Source organism: Thecamonas trahens (assembly GCF_000142905.1).
Source record: "Thecamonas trahens ATCC 50062 unplaced genomic scaffold supercont1.30, whole genome shotgun sequence".
Lineage (NCBI taxonomy): Eukaryota > Apusomonadida > Apusomonadidae > Thecamonas > Thecamonas trahens.
The window spans coordinates 198,844-210,105 of NW_013657650.1; the positions used below are offsets into that span (position 1 = coordinate 198,844).

General features: G+C 63.3%; 4 protein-coding genes across 5 annotated transcripts; 3 read left to right on the top strand and 1 right to left on the bottom strand.

The window, feature by feature from the left end:
* Nucleotides 1-235: 235 nt before the first annotated feature.
* On the top strand, nucleotides 236-4,761 carry AMSG_12006 (uncharacterized protein; the record flags this gene model as incomplete). Its single annotated transcript, XM_013901374.1, has 3 exons — nucleotides 236-275; nucleotides 345-3,135; nucleotides 3,594-4,761. The coding sequence occupies 3 exons, from the start codon at nucleotides 236-238 to the stop codon at nucleotides 4,759-4,761; spliced, it is 3,999 nt and encodes a 1,332-aa protein (XP_013756828.1).
* Nucleotides 4,762-5,456: 695 nt separating this feature from the next.
* On the top strand, nucleotides 5,457-7,926 carry AMSG_06686 (the record flags this gene model as incomplete). 2 transcript variants are annotated; one of them, XM_013901292.1, is made up of 3 exons in its annotated part: nucleotides 5,457-5,607; nucleotides 5,701-5,906; nucleotides 6,019-7,926. In XM_013901292.1, exons 1-3 carry the CDS (start codon nucleotides 5,493-5,495, stop codon nucleotides 7,564-7,566), a joined length of 1,869 nt encoding a protein of 622 aa, XP_013756746.1. In that variant the 5' UTR covers nucleotides 5,457-5,492. The 2 variants fall into 2 exon arrangements, with proteins under 2 accessions (XP_013756746.1, XP_013756745.1); XM_013901291.1 differs by lacking the exon at nucleotides 5,457-5,607 and having other exon boundaries at nucleotides 5,654-5,906; nucleotides 6,019-7,566.
* Nucleotides 7,559-9,750, bottom strand: AMSG_06687 (uncharacterized protein; the record flags this gene model as incomplete). Its single annotated transcript, XM_013901293.1, has 2 exons — nucleotides 7,559-9,354; nucleotides 9,604-9,750. The coding sequence occupies 2 exons, from the start codon at nucleotides 9,748-9,750 to the stop codon at nucleotides 7,603-7,605; spliced, it is 1,899 nt and encodes a 632-aa protein (XP_013756747.1). The 3' UTR covers nucleotides 7,559-7,602.
* A 273-nt stretch (nucleotides 9,751-10,023) lies between these two features.
* On the top strand, nucleotides 10,024-11,098 carry AMSG_06688 (uncharacterized protein; the record flags this gene model as incomplete). The annotated part of the gene is made up of 2 exons (XM_013901294.1): nucleotides 10,024-10,036; nucleotides 10,110-11,098. 2 exons carry the CDS (start codon nucleotides 10,024-10,026, stop codon nucleotides 11,096-11,098), a joined length of 1,002 nt encoding a protein of 333 aa, XP_013756748.1.
* Between the last annotated feature and the right edge of the window lie 164 nt (nucleotides 11,099-11,262).

Sequence of the window (11,262 nt, forward strand, 5' to 3'; positions counted from 1 at the left end):
GTTCTGATCTGGTCCTCTTCGTAGTAGCGGTGAGGGGGGGGGGGGAGGGAGGGAGGCCAAAAAGACATTTCGCCGAAGCGGCAAAAGCCCAGACAGGCAGAAGGGAGGGGGGGGGGGGGACGGCAGTGCCTCCTCTACATACCCCCACCACTCCCACCTGCCACACACTCCACACTCCACCCTCCCACCCTCCCCCCACCCTCCTTCCTCCCGCTTGCATCCTGCAGGACCACGTATGAGCACTCCGCCCAAGCCCGTCCGGGCAAAGCCCCCGCGTGCCAAGCCACCCCGGCGTGCTACCCCTCCGCTTGCTGGCTCGCCCTCGGCTGGTCATCATGCGCAAGCCGCGGCTGCAACGCCGCCAGCGGATGACATTGTTCCTTTCGACATTGATGCGCTTGGCTTTGATGACTTTGACGAGCCACTGCCACAGCCACAGGCCCAGACTGCCGCCGACCCGTCGCCGCAGCCCGTCGTCGATCCGGTCGTCCCGTTCGACATTGCTGATCTGGGCTTTGATGACTTTGATGAGCCTACCCAGGCCCCTGCTCCGGTTTCTGCGCCTGCTGCCCTCGCCGCCACCCCGGCTCCGGCTCCGGCTCCGGCAGATGACTTTGACTTTAGCACGTTTGACGCCGGGTTTGACGACAGCGCAGATGACGCCGCTGCGGCTTCATCGTCGACTCTGGCTCCAGCTCCGGCTTCGGCTCCGGTCGCAGCTGTTGTGGCAACTGACGACGTCGATCCCGATACCGAGTTTGGCCTCCTTTATCAGGACCAGGGTGAGCCGGAGATGGAGTACGAGTTCCCCGAGGCTGTCAAGTTTGGCATGGAGCCGCAGCAGATGGTCATTGTGGTCGGCGGCGAGGTCGTGTACTCGGGCCACGTCAACTTTGCCAAGACTGTTGGTGCACCGCCAAACGTCGACCACGCGTCGGCCGGCTCGGTCCTTGTCTACCACGATGCCGGCGACCGGACGTTTAAGATTCTCGGCGTGTCAGGCACGCCAGGGCCGACGCCTGATGTGGCGCCGGCGGCGCGCAAGGCTGTCGAGCAGTTTATCGAGTCGACGTCGCAGCCCGGAGGCCCGCCGGCCCGCCCGGCCCGAGTCGGTCCGCCGGTCAAAAAGGCGCGGACTCAAGTGATTGCCGGTCGCGGCGCACCGATCGCCCGCGGTGCGGTGCGCAACCGTGGCGCCCCGCCACGTGGCCGTGGCGCTCCGCCACGTGGCCGTGGTGCCCCACCGCGCGGTCGTGGTGCCCCACCACGGGGTCGTGGCATGCCGCGTCCGCGCGGTGCGGTGCGCCCGCGTGGCGCTCCGCGCGGCCGCGGCAAGCCGATGTTCGCCGGCGGCGCTTCCGGAGCTGGCCGTGGCATGCGGCCAGTCTCGCCGTCGACGCCGGCAGTGCCGTCGGCGCCCAAGCCGGTGGCAGCCGAGCCGCCGCGCCCGGCTCGGATGGCCGAGCCGGCGTACCCGACAAGCCCACCGCCGCCGGTGGCAGCAGCTCCGAGTGCATCCGCTGACCAGCCGGCCGAGCCCGAGTTTCGAGCCGTCCTCCAGATCTACTTTCCGGAGGGCTCGTACAAGAAGCTCTTTGTCGACTCGAACACGACGGCCAAGGAGCTGGTCGACAAGCTGGTAGCGCAGCGGCAGGAGACGGTTTCGGCCGAGTTTGTCTTTAAGCTCTGCACCATGCAGGGTGGGATGACAACCGGCGTCCTCGACGACGGCGACTACCCGGCGCGACTGTCCAAGGAGTGGAGCGAGGGGACCAAGCTGATGTTCATCAAGAAGCTCGCACCCAAGAAGAAAGAGCCCGAGGCCGGGGCCGGCTCGGGGGCAGCGGTCATTCTGCAGGTCTTCTTCGAAGCGTCAGACACGTACACCTCGTTCCGGTGCTCGGAGGAGGCGACAGCGTCCGAGGTCTGTCGCATGATCTCGCAGCGGCCGATGTTCTCGGCCATGGCCGGCGACCCGGACGGGTTTGGCCTGTTTGTGCGCGGCCAGCGGGTCCCGCTCCGCGACAACGAGCGGCCGTCGATCATCCACAACGCTGGCATGAAGATGGGCACCCGCGTCCAGTTTGTCATCCAGCGCAAGACCGGCGGAAGCACGGTCGGCGCCGGTGAAAAGGTGCCCGAGGGCGAGCGGGTGAGCGTCAACGACTTTAAGATGCTCAAGGTCATCGGCATTGGCGGGTACGGCAAGGTCTACCAGGTTCGCAAGAAGGATACCAAGAAGATCTACGCCATGAAAATGATCACCAAGGCCTCGCTGACCAAGTCCAAGCTCATCCAGCACACCCAGGCCGAGCAGCGGGTGCTGACTCAGATCAACCACCCGTTCCTCATCCACCTCCACTGGTCGTTCCAGACCGCCGACAAGCTGTACTTTGTCATGGACTACGTCAACGGCGGTGAGCTCTTCTTCCACCTCGCGCAGGAGCAGCGGTTCGACGAGGCCCGCACCAAGTTCTATGTCGCCGAGCTCGTCTGCGCCCTCGGCTATCTCCACAACCGCGATATCATCTACCGCGACCTCAAGCCTGAAAACGTGCTCCTCTACGCCGACGGCCACATTTGCCTCACAGACTTTGGCCTCGCCAAACAAGGCATCACTGAGGACAACTCGACAGCCACCATCTGCGGCACCGCTGAGTATCTCGCACCAGAGATCCTGACCGGAAACGGCTACGGTAAGGCCGTCGACTGGTGGGAGCTCGGCATCCTCATGTATGAGATGCTCATGGGCGTGCCGCCGTTCGAGGCCGAAGAGGGCGAGACGCCCAACGACGTGTTCATGAAGATCCTCAAGCGCCCGCTCGAGCTCCCCGACGAGGTCTTCTCGCCGCTGGCCAAGGACCTCATGCTCGGCTTTTCCAAGCGCGATCCAGCGCTCCGCATCGGAGGCGGCGCTCTCGACGCCGACGAGATCAAGGATCATCCGTGGTTCGCAGAGTACGACTGGGGCGCCCTCGTCCGCAAAGAAGTCACCCCGCCGTTTGTGCCCAACGTTAAGAGCGAGAAGGAGGCCAAGTACGTCGACAAGGACATCGCCGCCCTCTCCATCAAGGACGCAGAGGGCCCGTCCGCCGCCCCGGTCAACATCGACCACTCGGCCTTTGCTGCTTTCGAGTACGCCGCGCCATCGTCATAGCGCTGTTCCCAGCTGCTGCGCGGCTGAGCAACGAGGACGTGGCGTGAGGCCTTTGTCGTCATCGTCCCCACACGCGAGTGAAAAATTTTCGCTCTTGCAATCGTTGCCACGTGGCGTTGGGACCACGCACGTGGCCGCGACGTGCTCCTTGCCTCTATCGCCATCCTTTCCACCACCTCCCCCTCCCTCCCTAGACCTCCCATGCAGCACGCACCTTTGCCCTCCTCGCATCCCTCGGTCCTGCCTCTCTCTCGTTTCCTTCACACACCCTATCGATCACTGATGCTTGCTCCGCCGGAGCAGCCACCAAACTCTTGCGTTGGCCAATTCGACCGAGTCCGACCCGCCACCTCAGTCCCGCACGCGTTCCTGCCGAGGGGCAAGACGGCTAGCCAGCCACCACTCCACCCACCAACTCGCGGCCATTCCCAATGAGTGAGACCAACGACGACAACGTGCCGCTGGCCTTTGCGCTCACGTTTGCAGCTGGCCTGTCCACAGTCATCGGCGCGGCGGCGCCGTTCATGCCCTCGAGCAAGATCCACTCGCCGCGGGCCCTCTCTGCTGCACTCGGCCTGGCCGCCGGTGTCATGCTGTACATCTCGTTTGTGGACATTCTTGCAACAAAGGCCATGGATTCGTTCGAGGCCATCGAGTCGATCGGCGAGGAGCTGGCGCCCACGGCCACCGGCGGCTTCTTCTTCCTCGGCATCTTTGCCATTGCCGCCCTCAACGCCCTCACCCATCGCATCGGCGCCCCGCCGCACTCGAACGATGTCCTCGACGAAATCATCCATGCCGGCCCGTCCATCACCTCACGCACGAGCTCGAGCTCGAGCACCGCGACCCGGACCACGACTCGCGGCTCGGGCTCGTACTCGGAGTATGAGCAGGAGGAGGAGGCGCTCGGCTCGGACGCCGGGCTCTGCTCGGACGATAGCGCGCTGGTGACTTCGTGGAGCGGATCGAGCCGGTCGCGCCACCGCCGCCGCCGCCGCCAGTCGTCATCGGAGGAATCTTTCGGCCCGCCTGGCTCGTCGAGCCGGACCATCGAGCGGACCGAAAGCGGCGAGAGCTCGGATATGGAGATGGGCTCGGCGACTGCGGCGCTCAAGGGCGCGACGACGCAGTCTGCCGCGTCTGCGCGTGCTATTCAGATGATGGGAATCAAGACCGCGGTGGCTATCATGCTCCACAACCTGCCCGAGGGCCTCGCGACGTTTGTGGCGACGCTGGCGTCGCCGTCGTCGGGAGTGGCCATCATGGTCGCCATCGGCCTGCACAACGTGCCCGAGGGCTCGGTCGTCTCCATGCCAATCTTCCACGCCACCGGCTCCAAGTGGCGCGGCTTCTTCTGGGGCGCGTGGTCGGGCGTGACCGAGCCCATCGGTGCCATCTTTGGCTACCTCGTCCTCCGCAACAACGAGTCAGACTGGGCCTACGGAGTGCTCTTTGCGCTAGTGGCCGGCATGATGGTGTACGTGACACTCCGCGAGCTCCTCCCCACCGCCCACCGGTACGACCCGTCGGACAAGTACGTCACCTGGTTCGCCATCTTTGGCATGTTTGTCATGGCGCTCTCGCTCTCACTCTTTGCCATTTGACGACCGTCGCCGACACAAAGGTGCGATACCAGGCGTGATGCAATTGCAAGCTTCTCTCCTCTCCCCCTCCTACCCTGCACTTTTCACTCCTCTTGCCAATAGCACCGATCGTCGGATATGGCGTTCAGGCGTTGTGGGGGGGGGGTAGCAATAAGACGACAAAGACCGCACGTAAAATGGTGCGGGTCTCAAAAACGGTGATCACGTTGGGTTCGATGCGCAGCAGCTGTTCGCCGGATGATCCGACATGGAATGGCCTGTCGTACACGCTATGGACACTAGCCGGTACTAGAGGGTGGGTTGGACACATAGAGTCTCATCTATAGCCTAATAACCATGATGAGGGAATGAGATGACTGATTCAGTACAATCCCCTCTGAATCGTGCCGCGAGGCAAGCGAAGCCTGCACCAAGTCCCCTTGACCGGCTGCAAGCCGCGGACACGGATAGTCATTGAAAATGATCACGATGAACACTCACTTGAGCATGTGAACTACCACCAGACTAGAGATGGTGTGCCGATGCGTTGACTCCAAGCCGCACGAGCTGCACAAGTCCTCCCCCCTCCCCACCCAGCCCCACCCGAGCCCGCCCGCTGTGTCGCCTTGTCAAACCCGACACGCCGCCACCACCCCACCGCCCCCCCTCCCCCACCACCACCACCCTCAACCACTGCACCTCACTCACGACCACTCACCTCGGCGCCACAGCTACAACCAGAGCCAAGCAAGATGAGCGACCGCAGCGGGCAGACAGCCCGGTTGCAGGTGGAGGTCCTGGAGCAGACCTTTGCCGAGCTCTTCAGCTGCTTCCTGGGCGAGAGCAGCATGGCCACGGTGGCCGCTGGTGGCGCGGAGGCCGAACCAGCAAGAGGTGGAAGAGGAGGAAGAGGAGGAGGAGGAGGAGGAGGAGGAGGAGGTGGTGGTGGTGGGAATGGAGACGGCGACTCTGACCGCGGCTCTGACGGCAACCCGGAGCGACTGCAGGGCGGGCGGCATCCGCTGGGACCGCTCAATGTGGCCGATGCGCGGAGAAAGGCGCAGCTGGCGCTGGATGCCTTGCGGAACATCATTATGCAGTACAGGCACTGGAAGGCGGGAGTAACCGATGCTGCCGAGCTTAATCGCTGCCTTCGGCTGCTGAGGGTAGGTTGATGGGAGAGGGGGAGAGGGGGAGAGGGGGGGGGGCAGGGCGGCAAGCCATGGCACCACCATAGCCGGCATCACTCACCTCCATCGGACCCACGCACGCGCACAGAGCCACCACACGCTCAAGTCATTCAACTCGTCGTTCTCAAACATGCTGCTGCAGTCGCGAGAAGCTGTCCGCCACCACCTCGCATCGCGCTCGCAGGCTGATGGCGAGACGGCGTCGGCGTCGGGCCATCAGGGCATTCTGCACACGCTGCACAGCCTCGCTGCTGCGCACTCGCTCTCGGTCATGGTGGATGATTCCATGTCGGACGCGGTGACTATTGCGCTGTACGCCAACACGCTCATGCTGGATGTCAATGTGACGGCGTCGGGCGCGGTGGCGTCGGCTGCGCTCACCCTTGTCGCCAACGACGACATGATTAGTGATGACGAGACCAACGCAAAGCTGACGGCCCTAGCCACAGCTGCCGATTGGTCAACGCTCTCGGCGGTTCTGGGCCACTTTTGCGACCTTCACGTCCGGCTCCCTGACGAGATCGGCAGCGACGCCGCGGTCGCCGTCTCGGCCGCCTTTGCCGCCCTCACCGCAGACGTCCGTGCGCTCTCGGCGGCCTCGGTGGCCGCTGCGGGCCTCTACGCCACTATCACGAGCGGCATCGGCTCGGTCTCGCTGACGGCGTCGGGCCTGCTGTGCACAGTGTGGGCGGCGGCGTCTGCCAAGTTTGCGCTCGCCGACGAGACCACCAGCCCCTCGCTCCGCGCCTCACTCGCGGAGCTCCCGCCGCTGGAGGTCTTGCGCGCCGCTTCGCCGCTCGCGGCCCACGGGATGATCCACGCCCGACTCTCGTACGAGGTTGCATCGCAGCCGTCGCGGCTACTCCTCGGCTCGGCGCTGGTAGACTCGGCCGTGGCGGGTCTGGCCGGCAGCAACGGCGGGCCGGGCGCGTTGAACGTGGCAAAGTTCCTCGTGCCCGGCTCGCCGCCTGATGCCAAGCTCTCGGCGCCGATTGAGGCCTCCTTTGTGCTGGAGCTGTATCCGCCACTGGTCACCTCTTGCGCGTGGGCCGCCGAAGCCGCCGCCGTCGCCTTTCCGCCGCCGGCCACGTCCAAGGTCGCCATGGCTTTCTCGGCCCTCGGCACCGGAGACGCCTCGCCGCTGGCGGCCATGCTCGTCGGCCATGACGCACTCGCGGGCCCGCAGCCTGTCACGGTCCTGGACACCACTCATGCTTACGCCTACGCTGGCGAGCCCGGCGTCCGCGGTGTCCTCGTCCACCGCATCCCGTTCCTCTCGCTCGCGCACCTGGCCACCGTTCTCGACCTCCTCCGCCAGCACGCCGTTTTCAACACCCTCCTCGCCTCGTGCTTCAGCGACGCTGTCGACGCCGCATCGCTCCATACCCGTCCGCCGCCCGACACCCTCCGCCGGTTCGAGCTCACCACTCTCGCGCCACAGCTCCTCACCGTCAGCTACCTCGCGCCGGGCTCGGGCGTGCTCACCACCATCGAAATCTCGTGCGGCTGTGGCGGGAGCCTTGCCGCTGCCATTATCCCGGCGCCTGGCGCCAGCCCCGTCGACTCACCGGCCTTTGCCGCTCTCCTCGCCACGTCGCACTCGATCCCACTCGCCATGCACTACCACCTCTCGTAACGTGTTGTTCATTTCCAGAGCTGGCTGCTGTGGGCTTTAGTCGACCTTGATGGACGAGTAGATCTTGCGCACAAACCAGAGGCAGGCAAAGAAGCCGACGGCGCCGGTCATGCAGAAGAAGCCAAAGCAGAGGATAAACGTGTAGCCAAAGTAGAGGAGGCCCGAGACAAACGAAGTCACGTTGAGCTTGGTGAAAAAGTAGAACGCCGAGTAGAGGAACATGTACACCGCCGACGAGGCCGAGGTGAGGAAGGCACGCCACCACCACTTGTAGTTCTCGGAGCAGAGCTGGAAGTAGCACATGACAATGGTGATCTCGCCGCAGGTAAGGCAGAGAATGATAAAGACGACAAAGAGGAAGCCAAAGATGTAGTAGAACTGGTTGAGCCACATCGAGGAGAGGATGAAGAAGAGCTCGATAAAGACGGCACCAAACGGCAGGATGCCCGCCATGAGGATGGCCGGCATGTCCTGCATGTACCACACCTGGAGCGGAATCTGCCGCGGAATGCGATTAACCCGCATGTCATTCGGCGGCGTAATGGCCGCCTTCTTAAAGCCAAAGTATGAGCCGAGGAAGACGAGCGGGAGCGAGATGCCCAGCCAGAGGAACATGACGAGAACGAGGGTGAGGAACGGGACAGCGCCCGACGACTTTTCACCCCAAACGAAAAAGTTGAGGATGAAGAAGATGCCAAATGCCACACCGGGCATGGTCACTGCCGTGTACACCGTGCACTGCTTCCACTCGACGCCGCCAAACATCTTGTAGATGCGGGCCGAAAAGTAGCCGGCAAACGCGCCCGAGAGCACGTACAGCACCACAATCGCTGTCAGCAGCCCACCGCGGTTCGCCGGCGAGAGGAAGCCGAGAAGCGCAAAGAAGAGCGTGATCACAGCCATGACCACAATCTGCACGCCCGAGCCCACCAGCACCGCCAGCACCATCGGCCGCACCGGCGCGCGGAACACGTCGCCGTGGACAAGCTTCCACCCGGTCTCTTCCTGAACCTCCTCCACAACCTTCTCGTTGTAGCGGTCAAAGTCCTTGTGCAGCGCACGCATCATAATCATCGCCACCATGCCTGAGAGGAAGAGCACAATGATGAGAGAGTTGGTGATCGAGAACCAGTGGACCTGCGAGTCCTGCATCATGAGGTACGTGTCCCACCGCGAGGCCCACCGGACGTCGCTCTGGACCCACACCACCTCGTACGTCCACACCACCTCGGTCTCGCCCACCACGCTCAGCGGCTCAGCAGAGTTGAGGTCGTCGCACGTCTGCGGCTGCGCATCCTCCAACTCGGACCACTCGTGCTTGACGCTCATTGGGAGGACCTCAAAGCCCACAATCCGCGAGCCATCAAACGACTCCTCCTGATGGTACAGCAGCTGGATGACCACGTGGTTGTTGAGGTACGGAACCCCGTTGAGCGTCCCGGGGAACATGTCCTCGTTGCCCAGAAAGCCGAGCGCAAAGCCATCCTCATACAAATCGCGCACGCTGCCATCATCCATCTCAATCTGCGCATGCGTCGCCGCAGGCAGGTTGTCCACGATCCAATGGACCCGGTACTCCTCGCGGATGCGCTCCGAGAAGAGCGACGCGTCGGCCGCCGAGAGATGCCGCCGGCAGAGCACTGCACATGTCTGCGGCACAAGAGCCTCAATCTTGTACGGCGAGTTGTGAATGGCTTCGCCAGTGAGGTGCTCGCCCAGGTTTTCCGCCGCGTCTTCGATCTTGGGCGGACGGCAGAACGGGAGCGAGTAGTAGTCCATGGGAAGCAGCTGATATCACGCCCCCACGCCCCGCACAATGCCATACATCCACCTCTGTGGTGAGTCTCTTCCTTCTCGCTCCATTCTCGTCCCTCCTCATCCTCTATCAACACGCCTCTCCCTCCCCACCCCACGCCGCCACGACGTGGCAATTTTTGGGTCGAAGATGGGGTCGATGGCGCCGTGGCCGGAGGCAGGATGGCGAGGGGGGGGGGGGGGCATGGCGCGGGGTTGCGGTGGGCTTGGTGGGTAACATACGGTCTGAACAGAGGTCAGCTTGTTAACCTTGAGGGCCACGGGGTCTGTCTCAAAGTACTCATGCGGGGCCACACCAGGGAGGTAAAAGGCTGAGGTTGTTCCTGCCAGGACGACCAGAGCCACTGTCACCACCACCAACAAACGCATGGTGGTTAATCGAGAGGAGAGTGTGACCATCGAGGCACACACATCAACGACACACCACACTGTTGGACATGCGATCATACGCACCACACTGTTGGACATGCGATCATACGCACCACAGGCATGCGATCACACACCATCACCACATGTTGTCAATGCCATTGCCTCGTCTCCTCGTCACTACGACCGTTCTCCTCCGCTACCTCTCGCCAACTCCCCCTCACCTCCCCCCCCCCCCCTCCTCACCACCGCCCACATGGCCACTTCCACCACAACATGGCAGAGCCAAGTATATCTCCCTCACACTTCGTTCCTCTTCTCCAGACACTGTGTCCGGCCTGCTGTGGCATGCTCAACGTCAGAGGCTGACGCAGCCGTCGAAGACCCCGTCGCGTATCCGCCGCACCCGGAGCCCGAGGCTGTGCCCCAACCACACATGCTGGAGAACATCGAAGGCGTGCTGCCTGCGGTCGATGCTGCGCTCGGCGTCAAGCACCCGCCGTCGATCGAGTACATCCTCGTTCGGCCCTTCTCGGCCCTGCGCATCCCGGGCACCGACATCGGCATCTCGTACAACAACTACGGTCACTCGGCCGTTCGCTACACGCTCGAAGACGGGACTCAAAAGGTGATGAACATTGCTGGCTCATCCGGCCTGGTGTCGTTCTTTACCCCTGAGGAGTATATCTTTGGCACAAACTCGCCGCAGGGTGGAATCACCCATCGCGACATGGTCTCGGTCCGCGTCGAGAACATCCCACCCGAAGCCGTCCGCGCCATGGACGAGTACTACCAGGAGCTGGCCAGCCAAAACGAAAAGGGCCTTGCCAAGTTCAACATCATCTTGGGCCCGATCCTCAATGCTCTCCGCTTCATCCTCCCCCGCAACTCGCTCGCCGTCCGCGGCAACTGCGCTTACTGGACTTCGTCGGGCCTCGAGAAGGCCGGCATCGTCACCGGTCGCTCCATGTGGCCAAAGTCCATCTTTATTGACATTCTCGAAAACGCAGAGCACACCGCTGCTGCTTCGCACGACAACGTCCACGTTGTTTCCTACCGTCGCGACCGTGCCGCAACCCGCTCCTACGGCATCGACGCGCAGCCCATCTCGGGCGTCGCTCCCTTCCAGCCCATCCGCTCCTTCTTCTACTTTAACCTCGAGTCGTTTGCGCACGCCATCGTCTCGGTCCCGCTTGGCTCGGCCACCCCAGAGGTCCAACTCACCGACGATGACGACCGCGCGAAGCCGAGCACGCTCCGCAACGTCGTCAACTCGCGGCCCGTCGCTATCGCGTCCGTCATCTCCTCCCTCATCCTCATCCGCTACGCTCTCCGCCGTCTTCGTTTCTAGCACCCGGTTCATCCCATCATGATACCAATCTACTATCACTATACCCTGCTGCAATGCACACAGACTGCTGCTCGGAAAAAAAAGCACTTCGTCCCACGCAGGCGCACACCTTCCGCTCCCGCTCTCACACGACGCCACCACCCACCCCACGCCAACCCCCCCCC